Below are 23,705 nucleotides of genomic sequence, written 5' to 3'. Positions count from 1 at the left end.
ACGAAATTTAAGGTTAATTGTAAATAACAGCAACTATTTAAAATGAATTGAAGTTCTCTGTTCATTTTATTCTGATATAAATTATATCCTTTTTTCCGACGATTTGGACAGAACACATTAACACAATTGGATATTCTACACAAAAATTATTTAGGAGATATGAACTTTTTTGTTACTTTTCGGCTAGTTCCAGTTTGACCAGCTGGGGCAACAATTTATTGTGAAACTTGCAACTTTTGCTTCTGTAATTGGTTCCAACTGAAGTGATGTTGGGCGCTAGTAGGAGGTATTCTTCGTTCCTCGCCGTATACTCTGGCCATTGAATGTCCTCCATCTTTCCAGACGGCGACAGACTCGGGTTACTGTAAGAAATAGATAATTACTGGTTGATGAAGAATTTAATATGTCTCTCACAAGAGAAATATCCATCTATCCCACAAAAATGTAAAGCGTACATGTGCAAACTTCCATAGTCTGTACTAGTTTTAAATGTTAATGATTTTTTATTATTGTTTTGCGAATAACAATAGCAAGAAAGGGAGATAGAATCTTCTCTTCTAGGCAGAGCCGTAGCTAGCTTATTTGGCGCCCTGGGCTAAAATCAAAAATTACGCAATTATGTAACTTTTAATGAATATAGATATCAATAATAAATAAGTAGAGCAAATAAGTCATGGGGTCTGAAATTGCTATTTTTGTTGCTCTATTCTCAAAATTAATTTTATTTAGAATTGGGAAAACATTATGGTTAAGTAAATTTTTAGTAAAAATAAAAGATTTTCACGATTTCAACCATTACATAGCAGCCGTTTTAATCTTTATTTATCAAAAACAACAAAGTTGATAGGGTAGAAAAAGGGCATTTTTCGCTAAGATATGAGTGCATGAATAAAAACAAGTTAATGTGTATAATTGCTGAAAATGCATTGTGTGTCTTCGTAATGTTTATTTTATCACAATTCGCTATTTTCAAACCAAAGGTTACTCTTTATTTAACTAAAAAAGTTTGAAGGCTGCGTGTGAGGTTTAATAACACTTTCCGATCTAAGTGGGGCTTCTAACGGTGACCTTTTATCTGTTGCTTTCGAAGATTAACTGTATTATTTTTAATCCGATACCTTTAGCGGATTACATATTTTGTTACTCTAATGGCAGTACGCGGATCTGACGAACCTAAATGATTTTCACGGGTTGATATGCTTTTTAAATTGTATCCACGATAACTGCGGATATACTATTTTAGTGTATCTTTATATTGGCTTGGTGGAACTAAGCCAATTTTTGTTGGCACACAAAAATTTTAAAGGATAAGAAACATTTAACTAGATGTCTAAAGGTAGACAGCATGAAGACCGATATCTACGCGCTTATCTGAGAAAAAAAACTTCTTACTTTATCTATGGTCTCGTCGGTTACCGAAACCAAATAAAAAAAACCGATAGCCGCGGGTCAGATAAAAAAGGGTACAAGTAGCCAGAGTAATCAGGTTGTTTATCGGAAATATATCTGATATGAGATATAGTCATCAGTTTGCCTTATTTAGATAATAATTAGAAACCCTAGATCTGAGCACGATCAGATGCGTCTCAAAATGAAGGAAGAAATCAACTTTTCGCTGATGTATATCTTCAAGGCTGTTATACTCGCTATGTGAATCCCCACAGAAAAACCTCTATCGGAGATCGGTCTCTGGAATTTAGAGCTAAATCCTTCCTCGGTGTTAAGATGCTTCAGAAAAGCTTGAGGTTGATCATGTTGGAACATAGCCATCTGTAGTTAGTCAAAGAAATGTCATCCAACCCGTCCACAACTTCGTTCAGCAAGAAGATTGAGTAATTCTGCCCTCTCAGCCTATGAGGAAGAAGGAAATCGCTTATTTGGCGAGTTAAATCCCGAAGTAGCACAATCCTTACCAGAAACCCCCAAGAAGGTAAGACAGTTAGTGACGGTGATCCCGTGGGGGCTCTGGAGCTCGAGCCCCCCCCCCCTCCCCTCCCAGGGAAAAACAAACGAGGGCAGAGCCCCCACTGAAATAAAATTGAGCAGGGAAATATTTATAACCTCATTGCCTTTATTTGGGCCCGAATTCAGTCTTTTTACAGAAGTTATTTTGAGATTGCAGATGCGAGTAGCATTAAGATGATATAACCGTAAAATTTATTGTGATATATTCGTCCAAAGTGAAAATCGCCGAGTCGTGCACCCTATTTTACCTAAAGTATGTGGCCAAGAAAGGCTTAATTATCTAGCCATGTATACAGATATTTTTCTAAAGATATCGTCTTAACTTTTATTATCAATATATTCATTGATGGATGAGATATCAGAAAGAACACTTTAAAAAAAAATATATATAGTAATAAAAATTTAGAGCTGTACATTTTCTTGCTTAAGCGTATACATTTTTCGATAATTTTTTTTCCGATCGCCGCCGCTGAAGACAGTGCTGAAAGTTGTAAAGGAATTTACTGTAGTAGTTCCCATTACTAACTTATAAGGAAAATTTGTATCTGCTTCACATACTCTTATTTCATACAGATAATATAATAGAGAAAGCACGTTCACTCCCCCATTATCTTATTTGATAAGTTAAAATCTGTTAGCACTTTCTGAATATGTTAACTAATCTGCTTTTACTTTAAAAACTACAATACTCAAAGACGTTTTAGCTTAAAGGGACTTTTTGAAATTCAAGAAAATTTCTGATCTGATATCTCGGATAAAAACTGATGGCAAATTTGAATGAAGGAAGCGGATAGGTTTCTATTTTTCGATTTTAATTCAGATTACTTTGAACCCGCCAGCTATCATCTGTAGATCGATAAAAAATCTGATTTTGAAAAAATCAACGTTTTATCCGGCGAAATAACAGATAACCTATCGCGGGGGGAAGCACATCGTTCAGTTGAAATTGCATTTGGAGATGATATGAAAATCGCCCAAAGCGGATTAGATTTACCACACGTGATTGTTTTTGTTGTTCAATAGTCAATTTCTTGAAATTAAACCCGCATCTGACACAAAGAGTAAATTTAAAATCTGTGGTTTCGCCAGGCATTCTACTTTTTAAGGCAGTTACCAAATTCATATCACCTTCAAGAAATGTGCTAAAAACGGATAAGTGTGATGGTGAAGGGTTCGTCACAAAAATAAGCGGACATATCATATTTAAATTAGTAACACTTGAGAATTATTTTAAATTAAATGACCTTAGAAAAAAATAATTAAAATGTAAAAAACCTTAATTAAAACCATGGAAACAACTGTTGAACAATAAAAATTCTTTTATAAAAATAAATAAAAGCTACGCTACGGACGTTTCGACGCCGAGTCTAGCGTCGTCGTCAGGCGATATTTAGTATGTAATCGCCTGACGACGACGCTAGACTCGGCGTCGAAACGGCCGTAGCGTAGCTTTTATTTATTTTTAATAAACGAATTTTTATTGTACAACAGTGGTTTCCATGGTTTTAATTCAGTAATACCTGTACAAGATAGCCCGCACATACAATTAGTAAAAAACTTGTTTTGTAAAGCAATAACTTTTGCTAAAGGGTAAACCTTTCCTACATTTTTGGAAAATATTTTATAAAAAGAGATAGATTCCTTGTTAAAAATACGCTGTTTTTCACCTAACTTACGTATGATTTTATTCTTAAAATATTTTGTCAAAATCGTTAAAATCAATTTTCTGAAATTTCTAAATGGAAACGTAGTAGCGTATCCTACCTAAGAAGTATACAGTAAAAGATTCACGATTCAATGATGAATGATTTTTGGTGAGAAACCCAAATTTCTTATTTAAAGAGCCATATTTTTAAATTTTGCATGAAATTTCCATTAAATAGCTAGCCTATTGGTATCATCTGCGTGTTGTAGCAGTCAAAACTGCAACCAAAAATTTTATCCACATAATCTTTGTAAGAGATTCAACCTACCAGTGAAATTTTGTCAAAAATCTATTGCTTTCTAAAAGCGTTTTATTGGAATGTGTTTGTATTGTAATTATACAGCAGTGGTTTTTTTGCTCTAAATGTTTTTTTTTTCCAAACTATAATCGCTAGAACAATGAATTTCTTATGGTTTGTTATTCATGTAAGGGGACATTGTTTTCTGAAAATCCATCGATTTTTTAAAATATTTTCACAATTTTACAAATTTTATTTTTTACCACTAGGTGCTAGAAATATTTATCAATGATAAAGTTGTAGAGCGTCATCGAAAACGTACGAATATCGTTAGTTCGATGAAAACAGACCAATGTTTCACTGAAAAACACGACTTGAAAAATTGACCATTTAGGCAAGCCAAAATACACTTTCAATTCTTTTCGATTACACCAAGGATCCTATATGTTAGAAGGATAGGTAGCCCTCCGGCCAGCCCGTGTTTAAAAAACGCCGGCAGCGCCGTCGATATTAAGAGAGCCTCTAAACGTGGGCCGTCTTGTTTCTATTCCCTCAAGGACAAATTTTGGCGGTGCTTCCTCCATGTTTTGTCCTTGACGGAATCTAAAGACGGATTCTCTATCACGCATGAACCACCGACGGGCGACGGCGCTGCCATTTTTCGTCCCTCACCTCATATCCTTCTAACATATAGTATCCTTGATTAAACCCTTACTAAGAATGACTAAATCATTCTTTAAATAACTTAGCTATTTATTTTACAAAAAAAAATGTATTTTTATTGGATTTGTGGTTTAATTTTTCTCAAAACAAAGGAGAAAAATATATCGCACCGTTTCTACCGATCCAACGTTGAGAGGACTTGTGGTTTAGGAAGTTGGTCACGTCTCTGTGAAAATGAGGGGGGACTGCATCTTGTTGAAACCAAAGTCTTCGCCGTTGAACCAAAGGAAGGTCGTCGATTTCTTCTGCGAGTCAGTTCTGTAAAAAAAGCAAGTAGTTTTGACAGTTGAGGTTTCGAGGTAAAAACACTGAGGCGATTTCTCACGAGTCCAACCGAAACAATGAAGTGTTCGAACTGCATTGGGTGATGGTGTGGAAATCCCCTGTGAGGGTTTTCGTCCTGCTATAGATGATTTGTTTGATGATTGAAAGACCCATCTCTTGAAAATGAAACAACTTATAGAAGAAATCGACGACCTTCTTTTAACTCAACGGCGAAGACTTTGGTTCAACAAGATCATTATCACAGAGACGTGACCAACATCCTAAAACACGAGTTCCGTCAACGTTGGACTGGCAGAAAATGTGCCGTGCATTTGCGATCAAGGTCCACAGATCTTACACTGCTGGATTTTTTCCTTTGGGGATTTACCAAATAAATGGTTTACGCAACTCAGGTTCAAAGTCAAGAGGAACTTCGTCAACAAATTATAAATGTTTGCCGTGAAGTAATCGCGAAATTGATCAAACGTGTGTTTGATAAAATGATCGTTCGAGCTCAAACCTGTGTGCCAGCCGATGGGATATAATTGAACCATTGTTGTAACAGGCTGTAAAAATTTTAATAAGCGATTATCCAAAGTTCAATCAAAATAAATATAATTGGCATTTTCTTAAATTATTTCATGAACTTACTTTTCAACCACGTTGTTTTAAGAAAAAAAAACATAAAACTAATAAAAATACCAATATTTTTTGTAAAATAAATAGCTAAGTGACTTCCGAAAAAAGGAGTTTGAAATAATGATTTAGTCATTCTTAGTAAAAGTGCGTAATCGAACGAATTGAAAGTTTATTTTGGATAACCTAACTTCTCAATTTTTCAAGTCGTGTTTTTCGGTGAAAAATTGGTCGACCTTTTTTTTATCGACGACGCTCTACAACTTTCTCATTGGCAAATTTGTGATAATAATCGATGACTTTTCAGAAAACAGCGTCCCCCGGGATGAATAAAAGACCATCAAAATTTTTTCAAAAGTTTCTGAAGAAAATTAACTTTTCAAGCAAAAAATACCTTATGCATAAGTAGAATTTGGCCAGTCAACTAAATTAATTGAGCATCCACTGGTGTATTGTATTTTTAGTCTTAAAGGCCTAGGTTTTTTTCTGCCTGTCCCCCTTTAAATTAACTTAGTGCAGCACAAATACACTGGTGGTAGGCGAACCGCTGAACGTGTTGCCCTAATTTAAAGGGGGACAGGCAGAAGAAAACATAGGCCTTTAACAATCTTCAATGAAACTTTAGAAAATTTAAGTAAACTATAATTTTAAATTCCTGGTTTTGCGCCCCTCATAACTTTGCACCCTGGGCAAGTGCCCCGCTTTCCCGGCCCTAGTTACGGCTCTGCTCCTAGGAGATATATCATACACTTCTACCCGCAGTTAGTCAGTTGCTTAATGACATTTGTTTTTGGTTAATGCGATTTGTAACTAACCCTGTCCTGGCAAAATTGGCTAAGTAACGCAGGATCCTCTTGGTGAAAGTCACTTCTTGGGGCAAAACGTGACCATTGTGAAACTGATTCCGGATAGTGTTTAGTGCGTGTCCGAAGGTAATTGGAAGATCAGTGCCGTGAGCAACGCCCATCCAATCAGGGTTCCGTAGCCAGGATAGCTTGTAGCTGAGAAGGTACGTGTAGAGCTTGGCTTGCTTGTCTTGGGGCAGTTTAAAATATGCTTCCAAAAGTTCTTTCATTCGACAAACGTAGAAGTAGTCACCCAGAATTGCGGTCAACGTCTTGAAGATGGACTTGGGATCTTTAGTCTCTTCGAGACCGGTATATACGTATTCGGCCATTTTAATAAAAACAGGGTGTCCTCGAAGGTTGTCTCCGTTGCCGAGTAAATCCCTGATGGCTTCGTAAGAAGGTTTGGGCTCCCGCGTCGAGATAAATTCAATATGTTTCGGTATGAGCAACCCTAGGAACGCGGAAGCGTCTTCACCGACGGTGCCACTTATTAGATTACAGGGTTTCACTTTTCCTTGTTTGTAGAGTTCTAAAGGGTCGTCTTTCAAGTAAATTCCGTCAACCACTGGTCTGGAGATTATACCATCGCCTCCAACCATTTGCTCGCTGCGCAGGAGCTCTTGCGCTTCGACGCTCTGCAGACACGAAACAGTCTCGCGAACTGTTTCCTTCTTGCAACCCAAAAATTCCGCAACCTTCCAGCTCTTTTGGTCGTTCGTCTTCTTATCGGCCAAGCCCCAGTAGTTGTTTATAGATCCACTTTGTAGTATTGCCCCTGAAATTGCAAATGTTAGATTGGTAAACACTAAAACAGACCCACCAAGGCAGGGAAGACTGAGGAATATGAAAAACTTGTTGAGGTTAATAGTAAAAGTGAGTGTAGGGAGCTGTTGGTTCGCGTTGTATGAAGGGCTTGCCACCACCCTCCTACACATTGTAACCCGAACACCGGAATTAATGGTATTAAAAGTCGCTTGATGGTGGTACTTCGGGTATTAGCCTAGATTATGATGATGATTATTATTATTATTATTAGTCGGATAGCCATACCTTGAAAGTAATCCCAACTAGATGGCATCAGTAGGTGATAGTTAATCGCAGCGGCCCCAGCACTCTGACCATAGATGGTCACCCTCTTCGGATTTCCGCCGAAACTGGCCACGTTCTCGCTGACCCATCGCATGGCCATCTGCTGATCTAGTAGACCAGCGTTTCCAGGAACTTCTTTGTCGTCCAACGAGAGGAACCCGAGTGAGGTTAGCCGGTAATTGACGGTGACCACTATAAGGTTTTCCTCCGTCGCCAAGACACCACCGTCGTATCCAACCGAGGAGCCGGTTCCAAAGATGAAGGCTCCTCCGTGAATAAAAAGTACGACTGGAATTTGGGTGGATGACGTCTTATTTCCTTCATCCGGTATCCACATATTTAAGTAAAGACAGTCTTCGCTAATTTTTGTATTTAGTTTAAACGGTTCAAAATATCGCGTAGTAATCCACTTGAAAATCGGATCAGTCCTTTGGACGCAAGAGTTTGGAAATGACACAGCGTCCTTAGTACCGTTCCAAGACTCGACCGGCATCGGGAATTGGAAACGGAGCTCTCCCAACGGCGGTTTCGCGAAGGGCACTCCGAGGAATTCCACGACGTCTTTCCCGTTTGGCGCTTGGGTTCTTCGACCCCTCAGCGCTCCGTTCTTCGTTTCGATCACGTATGCCCCAACTTGTGTCCAAAATAAGCCAATCATAAGAACCACAATTTCCATAACGTTTTTAATCTCCATCTAGGAAAACATTTCGTTAATTTCATAAGTGAGGTGAAAGGGACTTTTAACTTCATTAACGCAGCTCAAATTTCAAAATAATAATAACACCTTTTAAAACTATCTAGTGCGTATAGTGTATCTATGATATTTGGATGAGGCAGTTTCCAAAGGGTACGATTTACTTGCCAAGCATCAAACCATTTCTATTACTCTTTTTATTATGTAAAATGTAGAATTTAACTAAATAGTGATATTTACTTATTAATATGTCGCATTTTTATGTGCTAATTGTTTTAGTTAGTCACTAAAGAATGATATTTGAAACATTCTTAAAAAAACGGCTGTTGGAAAACACCTTTAAAGGAAAGTTCAAGAGTCACAGATAGGAAATCTTTTTGAAGATACGAATACACTCCTAAAGCGATAATGTTACACCCTTTACGTGTAATTTAAGCCACTTAAATAGTGTAAGAAATCATCTTTTAGGTCACCATTTATTGGGTTAAATTAAACCCTAATGGGTCGGTTTTTGATACTCTTTAAATTACGAAATTACACCTGTAAGGTTTTAATTAAACACCCATAAAGTTATTTTTAACACCCTTTAAGTTATTTTTTAACACCCTTAAAGCTATTATTTAACTCCGCTTAAGTCATTATTTGATACCCTTTAAGTTAAAGTATTACACCTATTCGTGTTCAAGAAAACAAGCTTACAAATTTTAATAAATATTTAAACAATTTTTTTATGTGAATAACTTTAATCATAACCTGTTTGCCATTGTTTATGTACCATTTTACTGAAAATAAAAAAATTATTCTAAGCATGAATTACTAGATTTGATTTAAAAACTAATTAAGTTAACAGTTAAAATTATTTTCAGTTGAAAATGTTATAATACCCTAGTTAATATATGCAAATAGGATAAAAAGTTAATATGGGTTATTGAGTGAACATATTTAATTTATCATGATTTTCAACTTAATACAATTAAAAGGTTTAATACTATTATATTACATTTTCAAGTCACTAATCTCTAAAAAATTATTTACTGCTGATAATAGCAGAGGTTCGTAATAAAACCCTTCGGGGGACGTATTCCATTTCTCGTTTAACCCATGGTATTTTGATGCTAGATCATTCTGTGACAGTTCAAAAACCACGGGTGCTTTCCATTGGTTCTTAGTATTATGACGTATTTTGTAAAAAAATAAACAAAAAAAGGTAGTACCGGAGGTAGTCACCGGGTGGCTTTGGGGCTTTAAAAATAAAATGGCGTCTTTACAAGGGCGTATTTAAGGGGGGGTTAGGGTTTCAAACCCCCCCCCCCCCCCCGATATGCTGATGAAAATAGTGAAATAAAATCCTGGATACGCCCTTGCGTCTTTAGACCGAGTTGGAGGTTACAATTATAAATTGACATACTGTTTTTCCTTATAAATTATATTTACAAGTTAATGTAATGTAAATTTTACGTTAAAGGTTGTTTAACTAATTAAGTTAAAAATAAATATGAAACAATGACAGGGATCTTTGTCAGAAATGAAACTTGAGCCTGCAGTCTTGAGGATAAAGTATGCAATTTTTTAGCTTTGGCTGCATGTAATATATTACTCATTTTAACTGGTTTTCATTAAAAAATGCGATAAATTAATTGTCTAAGTAATAAATATTATTGTTGAAGAAAAATTACCATCAACTGAAGGAAAATAAATTAACAATATTGCACAACCTGAGACAAAGTCTTCTTTAGAAACAACCAGACCTGTTTCTGTTTTCTATTCAGAATAATGACAATAATAATGTAATAGTGAATAAATATTTAAAAACATTAATTAAAATAATATAAATATTATACATGACATGAAGTCAGTAACTAAACACGTAAGTATTCTTCAAATATTTTCCAAAAGTCACGTACCTTCCTCTCAGGTAGCGATTAGTTGCAGCATAAAGGGGTGGACACCATCGGGCCCAGGAGATTTAGAAGTCTTAAGTTTACCCAATAAAAAGACAATATCGGCAGGCTCGCACGAACATTTTGTAAGAGTATCATTGGTGTCGACTGACACGCTGGGGTTCAACGAGGCGAACAAAGACTGCGGGGCAACGGAATATCCGCTAGAAGGGACCGTGGAAGCAAAGAAATCGTTGAGAACCGAAGCAGCCTCAGATAACGTAGGAGTTACAGAACCATCGTGTTTTTGTAGCTCAGAGATAGGCACCAGTGATGTGCGAGTCTCGTTTTTTTCGCACCGAGTCGAGTTCGAGTTTCAAAAAAATTTCTCACCGAGTTCGAGTTCGAGCTTGAAAAACCTAGCGAGTTAACGAGTTTTAAAATTACTCTTTTTCAAAGCTTCGAGTGCTTAACGAGTTTTGAAATAATAAAGAGTCTTAAACATTTTCTAATTAAATGAACTTCAAAATTTAAACAATTTAAATTTTATTTACTTAAATTGTCATATTGTATCATCGCCAGATTCCTCCATGACTAACTAATTACTACACTTGTAAGCTGCTCTATGCCTCACTGTTAATGTCTAAAAAGTCTTTGTATTTTGCTGAAACTAAAACTTTAAGCTGTTTAAAGGCTACACGTGAAACATACGTCACATGGACCAATAACGTGGGCAGAAAAAAATGGCGTCATTTTTAAAGGAGCCAATTGACAATAGGAATTGTGATGTCATTTATACTCGATAACACTAAAACTCAATAACAAAAAACTCTTAAAATTACCTAACAAGTTTTGACCGAGTTTGACCTTGGCAAACTTTGAACTCGAAAGCTCGACGAGTTTCGCGGCAAGGCTTATCGAGTTTCGAGCCGAGTACTCAAACTCGAACTCGATTCGAGTACTCGATTAAAACGAGTGCTTGCACACCCCTATTAGGCACCCTAGAAACGGTAAACTGATTGACATGTGAGCAGAAAGTTTTAGGGTTGTCGCGAATTAGGGAAGTTAGGCTAGATTCATATTTTTGACGTAAATTTCTAATTTGGGAAGTGAAAGCATTACGAGCAGCGCGGTACTGAAGGGTATCCAAAACACACGGAGGGGCCAAACGTTTCTTAGCCTTGAGTAATCGTTTCCAGGCTTCGTTTTTAAACTCTCCGCTACGAGTCGTTCGATAGTTAGGCTTGGGCTTTGAGGGAGGTCTACGTAACGGAACAAAACTGGTAATACCAATATTGAGAACCTCAAGAAAGGCTGACCAGGATTCGGACAAGTTATCAGAACCCAAAACCAGTGACCAATCAACGGAGGCAAGGAAGGCGCCAAACGACTCGTAATCTCCTTTGAAGAAATTAGGCCGAGGGACAAAAATAGAATGGGACCCAGGTCGCTGAACTTGAAAAAGAACAACACTTTTGCCCAGGGCTGCGGATCACTCAACCAAAGGGTCAAAGGCTAGGGACAGATCGGAGGTTAAAACTAAATGTAGAATATTGTCCTTACCGTAGAGAACTCCTAACCTAGTAGGGGAGTCAACAATTGGTACCCAATGTCAAGGTCCTGCGTGAGATCCGAAATTTCCGCTCGAAAACGAAACTAAAAGTAACTTTCTACTTCTCTTACCCCCCATTGTCATTTTTCAAGTGTTCAATAAAACCTTTTATAAGTTAAAAAAACCATTGAAAGAGTGTTTAAGTTTACAGCACGGCAAACCGGGCGCAACGGTAAAATTATAGAGACAATTTACAAAAAACGTTAAGTATAACTAAAGCAACGCAACAACGAACCGGCTACACCTAAGACGTAATTACCTCTCCGAGGGTACTATGTAACCTAGGAGGGGTTATACAATCACCGTGTCTGTGTGTGTGTCCTGCGAACGCGTTCAAAGTTTCGGGGCCCAGCGTAATGCGTAATCACTGCGTACGCAGTTTCTTTGATTCTAAATTGTGGCAAAACTGCCGTGATGGTGAGCGTTAACGGATAATATTGGCGTTTGGGGCTTTTTGGTGTTTTGTTCGTCAACGTTCACTGTCATGACAGTTGTGATTTGGTAGTATTTTTCGAGATGTTGCGATTCTAATGTGGATGTGTATTGTGCACTTATGACGTGTTGTGTTTTTGTGATGTCTGTGTTTCGTTTGTGTTCTATCTATTGACTTTTCGGACGAACCGTATGCTAAGGGTTACGATAAACGTCTCAACGTCCATAAGGCAGGGTGTCCACCAAATGTTCACGGTATACGTCCTATTATCAATTTGCGATCGCATCGGACGGGTTTTGAGCCCGGACCCTTCTGCATGGCAGATGAGTGCTCTACCAATGAGCCACCGACGCTTGTTTATATTCATAGTATATTTTATTTTAGATATTTATTAATTGTGAAATGTGTAAAATTATTTATTTTACGTTTAAGTAGGAATCGAACCCGGGTCACTTTGTTAGCACCCGGACGCCTTACCGACTGTTACTTTAATGTTGAGCTATTATGTCGCTGCTCTATTTACGTCGATAGTGAAGAATTGTTAACTATTTTGTGTTTTCTTCTTATCACCCTTGCAAACAGAATTCACAATTTGGACCAAATAAATTTTCGATGTAGTAGCAACGGGATTAAAATCTCGTAAATTTATCGTGGGGGGTGTTGGTAAAATTTCTGGGCTGTTTTGTTCATCTTTTTTTAAAAAACTGAATTATCGCCGTTTTAACAGTTTTGGTTTAGCGTAGCTATAGTGTAGTGAGGAGACCAAAACCCCTCCGAGGAGAGGTAATATTACGGTCTTGACCGACTGGTTTTAACTGCGACAAAGACCTATTATAATGCCCGGCCGTTTTATACCGAAAACCAAGCGCGACAAAAAGTATTCTTATCTGCTAAAAAACAGAATGACGGAGAGATAAAATATCTGATTATTGATAACTTAAGAACAAAAAATACCATCATCGCATTTTTCTTAAGATGAAGATATTACTTAAGGCGTAATGGCTGATCGTCTCGGACCAGCTCTGATATATTCGGATGTTGATACGCTTTGCGCGATGTAAAATTTGGGGTTATGGATCATTTAATTGGCCCAGGCGTTGTAGATTTAATCGTGTTATTTAACTCTAACAATAGGGCATATTAAGACCTTTAAAGGTGTTATTTAACTCTTAAAAAGGCGTATTAACATTTTAAAAGTGTGATTTAACTCTTAATAAAGGGCGTATTAACACTTTTAAAGGTGTGATTTTACTCTTAAAAAGGGCGTATTAACACTTTTAAAAGTGCTATTTAACTCTGACAAAAGGGCTTATTAATACTTATAAAGCTGTGATTTAACTCTTAATAAAGGGTGAATTAACACTTTTAAAGGTGTGATTTAACGCTTAAAAGATGCTTCATAACTGATTAAAAGTCCGTTTACATGTTATTGGATATCTTGTTTCACAAACTGTGGAGAGTGCTTAAAACGGGTTTAATTGTTTGGTTAAGGTGTTGAATCTGGGTTCGACTCATCAAATTGAGTGTAAATGGTGTTAGAACGGTGTGAAACCAAAGATAATTTAAACTCGTACCCTATATTCGAAATCACTCTCTCGCGCGTTTACCCACTTCCCGTTGGAACTCAGAAAAAATTCGCTCCATGACTTGCGCCTTACCGCAACCGATGGAGCCCGATTTTTCTGAGGTCACGTGCCGGAAAAGGGTAAACGCTTCGTAACAAAACCGTCAATGGGAAAGCTCTCAGTATTCGAATCTAGGGTACGAGTGAAGAATTATCTTTGGTGAAACGAATCGCAATTTCTTGGAATGTTTATCTTATTTAAACATTATTCTAGTGTTAAGTCACACTATTTTTAAACCTTTAAAAAGTAACTCGATTTTGGAAGTGTGAAAACAGTGTGAACGAGGTGTAACACTTTCTTAACACCTTTTAAACACCCTATTTCTTAGAGTGTACTGTCACGCTTCCAAGGTCAATGCGTATGAAGACTCCGCGGATTAAAAATATTTGTCCGACTGTTACACCGCGAGTTTTTTTTTGGGATTTTTCTGATACGGAGAAGTGGGCGAATTATGCTGAAAAAATGGAAAGCTGGTCTGTTATGTCGGGAGAGGAGTACTGTTATACAGTGGCGGCGCCAGGATATTACTATGGGTAGGCTACTTAATTCTTTAATTTGGGGGCCCCCCCTTTACATACACTAACTAAACAAAACTGTGACAAAACCGGTTTATTTTTAATAATTTACAAAAGAAATGTAAATTAATTTAGTTAACAGATAATTCTACTCGAATCATCGCTAGCTTCGAAAAGGCGTTTTTTAGTTCATTAGTCCAAATTAAAATCATGATTTCGTTCATACGTTATGTTTCGTTAGTATCTGGGTTCTTTAGGGGAAACCTCGGATGATTCTTTTTGGTCATTGAGATAAAAAGTCTTTTACGTGTATAAATGGTGGGCTGTTTCCTAGGGTCATTGGTGTCTCGAGTTTTTGTAGAGCTCCTTTCAATTTATCTCTGGCTTAATTTGAATTCTGTAGCGTATTACTATCAAAATTTATAAATGATCTTCGTACCATCTCGAAATTTTAATTTTTCTGGACTTTTATTAGGAGTATTGGAAGTTTGAAAGTGTTCTAGATTTTTTTCCTTCAGTACTATCAGTAATAACTTTTTATTTCTGTAAAATAGATCCATTAATTTGATTGGTCATAGGATATAGACCATGTTTTACGAGCTAAAAAAAATTCAGTCAATACGTTTAACAACTTGAACCATATCTTAAAAAAAGACTTACTTTCCCAAGGCTTAAGAGTTACAACACCGTTGATTCCCTAAAAACTGTTTAAAACCTACTTCCCTTAAAATATTCAATTCTAGCATTATAAACGTTAAACCAGAGTTAAAAAACGAAAATTAATTACTAAACAGAACTATGAGTGGCGAAGGCTAAGCAGTCGAAAAATACGAAAAAGTCAGAAATTAAAAACACGCTTCTTAAGAAAACGCTAGGCGCTCTAGGTAAGATATAACTTGACAGGCTATGACGTAAAAGGTAACATTTTCTACACAAGCTCCTTTTCATTTATAAAATCACCGGAAAGAAAAGGAGTATTTGGACATGATACTTAAAACGGAATGTTTTTTTTTATTTGGATTAACTAATTGTTTTGGGATACATTATTATTTTAAAAATTCTGGTCATAATGACATTAAGCCTTGGCTATAAGTGAACCGGGGTGAACCGATTTCGCACGTGTGAACCAAGAATTATCGTCGGCGGCCAAAACTGGCATTCAAACCGACCTAACCTGGTTAGTGTGACCCTGGCTTAAGTGAACCGACTTGGACGAGTTGCTTCCCGATTCCCCTATTACAGCTAATATTAAGTCTACAGTTGTAGGCTTACTAATACAGTCCACTTGCATCTTTATATTAAAGAGATCGTTTCTCCAACCACACTACAGTCATATTACATATTCTATGTAGTTGCAGTCAGTAAACTGCAATTGTAGCAAATCTAGCTGTTATTATCAGTCTTTATGTTTTAGACTGATTTTAGACTAAAATTAATTGCAGTTAACTTGTAGCTACATTTCAGTCCAGCAGGCCAAAACATCCCAACTGAACAAAAATTGTAGTTCTTAATTTTGTAAGTCTAACTCCCAATTGCAAACTGAAGAGTGTAAGTGTTTTAAGAATATAACAAAAACTTACATTTTCGTTGAGGTTGCAATGTTGCCTGATAACAATCTCGAAATGAAAGAAGAGTGATTTATCACGATCAACAGAACCTTTATATTTAATCTTACATTCATTTGGAACAAGGTAATTTCCTTCAAATGCAATTCCAGCTCCTCGAAAAAATTATTATGGAAAGATTAGGAACAATAAGTAAATGTTTTCGAAAGTTTCCGCGTAAGACGATTTTTTGTTATTACATCAATTTAAACTATTAACATTATTCGTATAGTTGAATTTTATTTTCATTCGTCGTAAAGAGATAGTCTTGAGAACATCAGTTCTGTGCGTATATATTTTAACCTTGACAATGCCGATATTCGTGACGGAAACGAGTATAGGTGGCGCTGCGGCGTCACGATCTTCCGAGGTAGCGAATATGATCTAGCGTCTGCTAACTTGTACTTCCCCATGCGGGAAATTTTTCCCTTTTCCGGTATTTTTCAACCTTCCTAAACGCTAAAAGGGAATAATGCAATTTAAGAGTGAAAACGGAAAAAGGGAGGGAAATGTGTTCTTTGCACGGGAAGAAAGGGAATTTTTAGCTTTTCGGGTAGCATTGCCTGTTCTAGTCTACTCTAATTGTATATTTAGTTCATGGATATATTATGAGTCGTAGATGTAACGAATATTTTTAATACGTTCTTAGTAATGAAAGTCATGATCTAAATATCCATTTGCGACTTTTGAGGATATCTTTTTGCGAAATTATTCAAATGTAAGTAATTTTGTATTAAATAAAACCTAATATTTTAAACTATTTTGAGAATTAAACTGAATATCTAGGGATAAAATATCGGAATTTACAAGGTGCTGAATGATTTGGTGCAAGGGTTGTCCAGTAGGGTTCCTCAGCCGGAGCTTAATAGGCAAAACGCATTTCTTCCGTCCTCCTCCCCGGGGGCTCAGGCTTCAGCTGGCAACCAATTTTTCTATTCTGGTGCTCCCGGTCTTTACTCAGTGCCGTCTGTGCCTGCTGGGGGGGGGTTGAGGCGGGAACTATTAGGGGGTCTGGGGTTTCCATGTCTTTCCCATCTTTTTCGGGTATTCCTATGGAGGATCCTAGGGCTTTCTTGGGAGATTTAGACGGTTATGTTTTGTTTCATGGGATTGGTCCTCAGGCGGTGGTACTCCTGTTATCACAGGCATTGCGGGATGAAGCCGGCTTGTGGTTTCGCGACATTAAAACGCAGCTGGCGGGGGCGATGACCTGGGATATATTTACTCGGGAATTTCGGGATCGTTTTATCTCTCCCGATAGGGACAGTGCCCTGAGGGCTGATCTTTGGGGAGTTTTCCAATCGGAGGGGGAGAGCATTCCTGCTTTTCGTCGACGGGTGGTTGCTTTGAATTATCTTTTGGGGAATCCGTTGCCTGAATCTGAGCTTCTGGGTCTTCTGTTGTCCAGGGTCGATCGGAGGGTTCGGGTCTGTTTTTCCCGGGCGCCCTGTGGGTCTATTAAGGAGTTTGACACCGTGGTTAGGAATCTGGGGTTGGAGAATGAAATAAGGGGAAGGGTTCCTCTGGATGATCCATCTCAGTTGTTGGTCGGTAATCGGAATGGGGGCCAGACTTTTCGGTATGGAACGGGGACCACTCAGAATCATCAGGCTTGTTACTGGTGTAGCTCTTTGGGGCATTTTAGAAGGGATTGTTCAAGGAATAGGGCTGGCTCGGCTCCGGTGGGGAATATCAGTTCTAGCGTAAACACTGAATCCGCGGGGTCGGGAAACTTGTAAGGGAGTCTTCTAGTGGATCGGGGAAGACTTCGTCGGGGGTGGACGGTCCAGCAGGTGTTTATTTGAATTCCTTGCATGGATACTGGCGGTCGGTTGAGGGGTCTGGAAATTAGGATCTCTAATGAGACGGGGTTTGGGTTTCTGGATCCAGGGGCTGACGTCTATGCAATTTCCTATGGTTTTTGGAGAGGATAGGTATTTCTGGGATGGTGGTCCGTGAGCAGGGTCAGGTATCTCAGGCGATGGGTCCTACGATGTCCTCGGTGGGGCGAATTTCTATTGCAGTTGACCTGGGGGGAGATATTGGCATCAGGCCGGTGAATTTCCGTGTGATAGAGGGCCTTCGCTTCGACGTTATTCTGGGGATAGATTTTATTGACGAATTACGGGCGACGATTGACTGTGCGAATAATGTGCTGAGCTAATGGTTCTGTTCCGTTGTTGGGATTGTATCGGAAGTCGGGCTCGGGGTCTGTCCGGAGGGGACGGAGAATAGTGAGAGTCTCGAGTCGTTGGACATAGGGTCTGTGGTTTTGGAGCAGATGGCGGAGTTGGGTGCTTTATGTAAGGAATTTTCGTCTCTATTTTCGGAAAGACCTGGGAGGACGAGGGAGATTCGTCATGATATTAGGTTGAGGCCGGGGGCAGTTCCAGTTTCAGGTCAGCCTTATCCACGGAGTCGGAAGGACAATGAAATCATAGACGCTCATGTAACGGATTTATTGAGGCAGGGGTTGATTAGACCTTCGAGTAGTCCTTGGTCCTCTCTGGTGGTGTTACAGAACAAGAAGAATGGGGAGAAGCGGTTCTGTGTCAATTATATCGCCTTGAATAAATTGACGGTGGCGGATATTCAGCCGATGCCTAGAATTGATGAAATTATTGACCAGATAGGGAAGCCTAAACATATATCTCGTCTTGATCTGCGTTCGGGGTTTTGGCAGGTGGGGATGGCTCCTGAGGACGTTGAGAAGACAGCTTTTGTGACTAGGGAAGGGAAGTTTGAATTTTTAGCAATGCCGTTTGGTCTCACGGGGGCTCCGGGGACGTTCCAGGGGTAAGGGGTTAATGAATAAGGTCCTGAGGTACGCTCGTAGGTATGGGGTTGAGGTATATCTGAAAGATATCGGTATAGCCTCACAAACTTGGGAGGAGCATATGGAAGCATTACGTTATGTTTTTTCTCAGCTACGTCTTGGACAAATTTAGTTTTGCCCAGTCGGAAACTGTCTTACTTGGGTATAAGGTTAATTAGATTGAGGCTATCAAGGAGTTTCCCAGGCCTACAAGTTGAGTCAGGTTCAGAGGTTTCTCGGTATGTGCGGGTGGGATTCTCGTTTCATTCCTCGATTTGCGACACTGACGGGTCCTTTGAATAAGTTAAAGGGAAAGAAACGGCGTTGGAAGTGGGAGAGGGAGCATGTGGAGGCTTTTCTTAGTTTAAAAACGCAGATTGTGGAAGCTGTCATGTTGCGAACCTCCAATTCTGAGGGGAATTTTTTTGTGACTACGGATGCTAGTGATCAAGGCATTGGGGGGATGTTGTCACAGATTCAGGACGGAGTGGAGGTGCCTTTGGGTTACTTCAGTCGGTTGTTACAGGGGGCTGAGCTGAATTATAGTACGCCCGACCAGGATAATTTGGCGGTGGTCTTTACGGGGGAGAAATGTCGTCATTACTTGGAGGGGAGGGAATTTACAGTAATCTCCGATCATCAGGGCTTGTGTTGGCTCCTTCGGTTGAAGGACAAGAAGAGCCGGCTGATGAGATGGGCGCTTCGTTTACAGGAGTTTTTACCATGCGATCGTAAGGGGAAGGATAATGTGGTCGCTGACACTTTTCCCCGTTGTCCTCTGGGTTCCGGTGAAGGGGTCAATATTGTGGATGGTGGAGGTCAGCACGGGGGTTCTGCGGTTGGTTGTATTAATTTGATGGTTTGTAATGAGGTCACTACTGGAGGGGTTATGGGGCAGGTTTCCTTGGATGAAATCCAATTTTTTTTCAAAAACGTTAAACTAAGCGATAGCTGTGGAGCGGACGATAAAAGTATGTTTCCCATTTTTTTTCGAGATGAAGAAAAATATTTTCGTAACTTTTGGTTCGCCTTTTATTGCACATGTAACTCGATATCTACGTAACGGAAACTATTAAATGAGGTGTGGTTCTTACTCTTATAGTGTCTCTAGAAAAACTTAAAAGGAGTATAAAAAGTTTGATGAAATAATTGTGGGGGCAGTTAATTAATTCAAAATCGCCATTTCACACTTTGCCAAATCTGCAATGCAGAATTTTACGATAGGAGTTCTCCCGAAGTTTAAGCATTGAGTTGCTTAACAGAAATTCGGAGAAACACCCTCAAAATAGGGCGACGTGTCCAAACGTGTTTAGCAAAAATCAGTAGAAATAATGTTCGGGAAATTTACGCTTTCAATCCGACAATTTGAGTAATAAGCTGAAAATTGGCACATAGGGAGCTTGCGTCGTCACCATTTTGAAAAATATTTATTTATGTAACTCATAATTAGGCCATAATAACAATTTCTTCAATGAAACCCTTTTACTGGATATGACGTAAATTACGTCCTTTTCAACTGCATGACGAAAAACACGTCATCAGATTTTCGATTGAACGTGACAAGCTATGAACTTTTTTGTTATATGTAACGACTTTCAATTGCACCAACCTGAAATAACATTTTTGTGTCAGAACTAATTTTGACTTATTGTAATGAACAGGACCTATTTTAGTGGGTAGTTCTAAAATTCAAAACTACCTAAAATTTGCATTCTGAAAGTCATTTTGGGTAGTACAAAATTGAGTTTTGACAGTAAAGTTATGGTTTAAAAAAACTTAAAATTCTTTGACAAGCCAAATTTTAATTATCGCTACCGCACTATCGAATATAACTAACATTGTAAGTACAGTCAGACCGAGTGAATTAGTAATTAATGAAATTAGTTAGTATCTTCAGTGATCGTTCCGACGATTTGGACAGAACACATTAACAAATTCAATTGGATATTTTACGCGACAGCTATTTTGGGGTGACTTTTTTGTTACTTTTCAGTTAGTTCCAGTTTGACCAGCTGGGGTAACAATTTATTGTGAAACTTGCAACTTTTGCTTCTGTATTTGGTCCCAGCTGAAGTGATGTTTGGCGCTAGTATGAGGTATTCTTCGTGGTTAGCGCTATACTCTGGCCATTGAATGTCCTCCATCTTTCCAGACGGCGACAGACTCGGGTTGCTGTAAGAAATAGATAATTACTGGCGGCAGAAGTATAAAATATGTCTCTTACGCGAGAAGAAACCGTCTAAGCCTAAGAAAATTAAACAAGAACCTTCGCAGGCTGCAGCCACTTTGCAAACCCTGGATGTGTACCATGTTCTACCCGCAGTTAGATTTATCAGTTTACTTTTGACATTTGTTTTTGGTTAATGCAATTTGTAACTAACCCTGTCCTGGCAAAATTGGCGAAGTAACGCAGGATCCTCTTGGTGAAAGTAACTTCTTTGGGCAAAAAGTGACCATTGTGAAACTGATTCCGGATAGTGTTTAGTGCGTGTCCGAAGGTAATTGGCAGATCAGTGCCGTGAGCAACGCCCATCCAGTTAGGGTTCTTTAGCCACGATGGCTTGTAATTGAATAGGTACGTGTAGAGGTTAGCTTTGTTCTCTTTGGGCAGTTTTAAATAAGCTTCCAACAGTTCTTTCATTCGACAAACGTAGTAGAAGTCACCCAGAATTCCGGTCAACGTCTTGAAGATGGACTTGGGATCATTACTCTCTTCGAGACCAGTGTATACGTATTCCGCCATTTTAATCAAAACAGGGTGTCCTCGAAGGTTGTCTCCGTTGCCGAGTAACTCCCCGATGGCTTCGTAAGAAGGTTTGGGCTCCCGCATCGAGATAAATTCAATATGTTTCGGTATGACCAGCCCTAGGAACGCGGAAGCGTCTTCACTGACGGTGCCACTTATTAGATTACAGGGTTTCACTTTTCCTTGTTTGTAGAGTTCTAAAGGGTCGTCTTTCAAGTAAATCCCGTCTACCACCGGTTTGTAGATTATAAAGTCGTGTCCATCAACCGGTTCGTTTTCTATGATTTCTTCCGCTTCGACGCTTTGCAGACACGAAACAGTCTCGCGGACCGTTTCCTTCTTGCAACCCAAAAATTCCGCCACCTTCCAGCTCCTTTGGTTGTTCGTCTTCTTATCGGCCAAGCCCCAGTAGTTGTTGATGGATCCACTTTGTAGTATTGCCCCTGAAATGGTAAAGTGTTGAGGAAAACGGTAATTTTCAGATAGAAAAAAGACGACTTTAGCACTTATTAGGAAAAACAAGTCATTAGAAAAGAAGATTCAAGATCTACTAAATAGAGATGGCATTGAATGAACACCAAAAAGTGTCATACTGCTATAACTCACTTGTGCTTATACCTCAAAAATCAATCCTCTAGTACGTATGAATCTATTAAACAGTTGATGCTCGAAGAACATTATACAATTACTCCAAAGATTTGAAAGTTGAAAGTGCTTTTAAGGGGGAAGAATACAGTAAAAGCCTCTTTTTCGTTCAAGCTGAACGTTTGGTTTAACAATTACATAATTGAATTATATTTTTCTTATTAGGCTGAACCTTCCTCTAGTGCTTAAAATAATTTTGATAATTCTAATATTAATAGTTAACGAGATATAAGGTTCTAACTAAAGGGTAGTTTGGGCACTTGCCCAACTTGTTTAGCTCCGGGGGTTCGAATTAAAACGTAATAACTTAATTACTTTAAAATTTAAAATTTAAAAAACTTATTTTAGGCACTAAACAAGAGGCTGTTCTACACTTAAATATTAATTTTATACATAAAATACAAAATTAAAAGAGTTCAGCTTGAAAGAGCGCGAAAGTAGACAATGGCCACAGAAGTCTTCCCCCTTAAAGCAACTGTCGGCTCTATCATTGCCACCTATATTATGTTAAGGCCCTTGTTCTTAGAAATGGCAATGAATCTTTCCCGATTCTTCGAAAAACGACTTTACTGGAGAGAGTGCTGCCATCTATTAATGGCAAAGGGAGCTAAAGTTCAAAATAGCGAAAACATAACGTCGTCGACGAACCATTGCAGAGTATTACAATAAGACAACTTAATTATACTATTCTTAGTGGACTTTAACTTAGAATATACATCCCATATCAAATATATTGTTAAAAATTACTATAAATTAAGTTATTGTGAAATTTACAAACAAACCAATCAACGCGAGGGGTACTCGTATGTCCCGCCTTTTGGGTCAAAATGTAGCTTTAGTATCTGGTTTTCATTTCAACGCCGACACTTGCTCTAATTATCGATTACATTTGCGGGACACAATTTAAAACACGGTCGGCTGCGTGTTGAACATCCTTGGCCTAGATGATGATGATTATGATTATTATTACTGTTATTATTATTAGTCGGATAGCCGTACCTTGAAAGTAATCCCAACTAGATGGCATCAGTAAGTGATAGTTAACCGCAGCTGCCCCCGCACTCTGGCCGTAGATGGTCACCCTCTTCGGATCTCCGCCGAAACTGGCCACGTTCTCGCTGACCCATCGCATGGCCATCTGCTGATCTAGTAGACCAGCGTTTCCGGGAACTTCTTTGTCGTCCAACGAGAGGAACCCGAGTGAGGCTAGCCGGTAATTGACGGTGACCACTATAAGGTTTTCCTCCGTGGCCAAGACACCACCGTCGTATCCAACCGAGGAGCCGGTTCCAAAGATGAAGGCTCCTCCGTGAATAAAAAGCATGACTGGAATTTGGGTGGATGACGTCTTATTTCCTCCATCCGGTATCCACATATTTAAGTAAAGACAGTCTTCGCTAATTTTGGTATTTCGTTTGAGTGATTCGAAATATCGCGAAGTAATCCGTTCGAAAATCGGATCAGTCCTTTGAATGCAAGAGTTTGGAAGTGTCACCGCGTCTTTAGTACCGTGCCAGGGTTCAACCGGCATCGGAAATTTGAAACGGAGCTCTCCCAACGGCGGTTTCGCGAACGGCACTCCGAGGAATTCCACGACGTCTTTCCCGTTAGGCGCTTGGGTTCTTCGACCCCTCAGCGCTCCGTTCTTCGTTTCGATCACGTGTGCCC

General features: G+C 38.8%; 3 protein-coding genes across 3 annotated transcripts; all 3 read right to left on the bottom strand.

Annotated features, from left to right (window-relative positions):
* Window positions 1–172: 172 nt before the first annotated feature.
* Window positions 173–7,805, bottom strand: LOC149953706 (acetylcholinesterase-like). The gene is made up of 3 exons (XM_090169838.1): window positions 7,430–7,805; window positions 6,347–7,154; window positions 173–362 (listed from the first exon to the last, which is right to left on the bottom strand). Exons 1-3 carry the CDS (start codon window positions 7,803–7,805, stop codon window positions 173–175), a joined length of 1,374 nt encoding a protein of 457 aa, XP_090025964.1.
* A 12,823-nt stretch (window positions 7,806–20,628) lies between these two features.
* Window positions 20,629–21,192, bottom strand: LOC149953705 (acetylcholinesterase-like). The gene is made up of 2 exons (XM_090169169.1): window positions 21,028–21,192; window positions 20,629–20,818 (listed from the first exon to the last, which is right to left on the bottom strand). Exons 1-2 carry the CDS (start codon window positions 21,177–21,179, stop codon window positions 20,629–20,631), a joined length of 342 nt encoding a protein of 113 aa, XP_090025295.1. The 5' UTR covers window positions 21,180–21,192.
* Window position 21,193: 1 nt separating this feature from the next.
* On the bottom strand, window positions 21,194–23,412 carry LOC149953704 (cholinesterase-like). The gene is made up of 3 exons (XM_090169837.1): window positions 23,037–23,412; window positions 21,277–21,835; window positions 21,194–21,206 (listed from the first exon to the last, which is right to left on the bottom strand). The coding sequence occupies exons 1-3, from the start codon at window positions 23,410–23,412 to the stop codon at window positions 21,194–21,196; spliced, it is 948 nt and encodes a 315-aa protein (XP_090025963.1).
* Between the last annotated feature and the right edge of the window lie 293 nt (window positions 23,413–23,705).

Source organism: Leiobunum rupestre, chromosome 3, assembly GCF_980474605.1.
Source record: "Leiobunum rupestre chromosome 3, qqLeiRupe1.1.hap1, whole genome shotgun sequence".
NCBI lineage: Eukaryota > Metazoa > Arthropoda > Arachnida > Opiliones > Sclerosomatidae > Leiobunum > Leiobunum rupestre.
Note: the sequence above shows the minus strand (reverse complement) of the source record. Positions and strands in the feature narration are given on the sequence as shown.

Bases quoted from the DNA above. Each gene is read 5' to 3' on its own strand.
- LOC149953706 (XM_090169838.1), bottom strand. From the start codon at position 7,805: ATGTGGATACCGGATGAAGGAAATAAGACGTCATCCACCCAAATTCCA. The intron at 7,155-7,429 runs GTATGGCTATCC...TTGCAATTTCAG, and splicing joins TAGTTGGGATTACTTTCAAG to GGGCAATACTACAAAGTGGA. The intron at 363-6,346 runs GTTAGTTACAAA...TATTTCTTACAG, and splicing joins GCCAATTTTGCCAGGACAGG to TAACCCGAGTCTGTCGCCGT.
- LOC149953704 (XM_090169837.1), bottom strand. From the start codon at position 23,412: ATGTGGATACCGGATGGAGGAAATAAGACGTCATCCACCCAAATTCCA. The intron at 21,836-23,036 runs GTACGGCTATCC...TTACCATTTCAG, and splicing joins TAGTTGGGATTACTTTCAAG to GGGCAATACTACAAAGTGGA.
- LOC149953705 (XM_090169169.1), bottom strand. From the start codon at position 21,179: ATGGGCGTTGCTCACGGCACTGATCTGCCAATTACCTTCGGACACGCA. The intron at 20,819-21,027 runs GTTAGTTACAAA...TATTTCTTACAG, and splicing joins GCCAATTTTGCCAGGACAGG to CAACCCGAGTCTGTCGCCGT.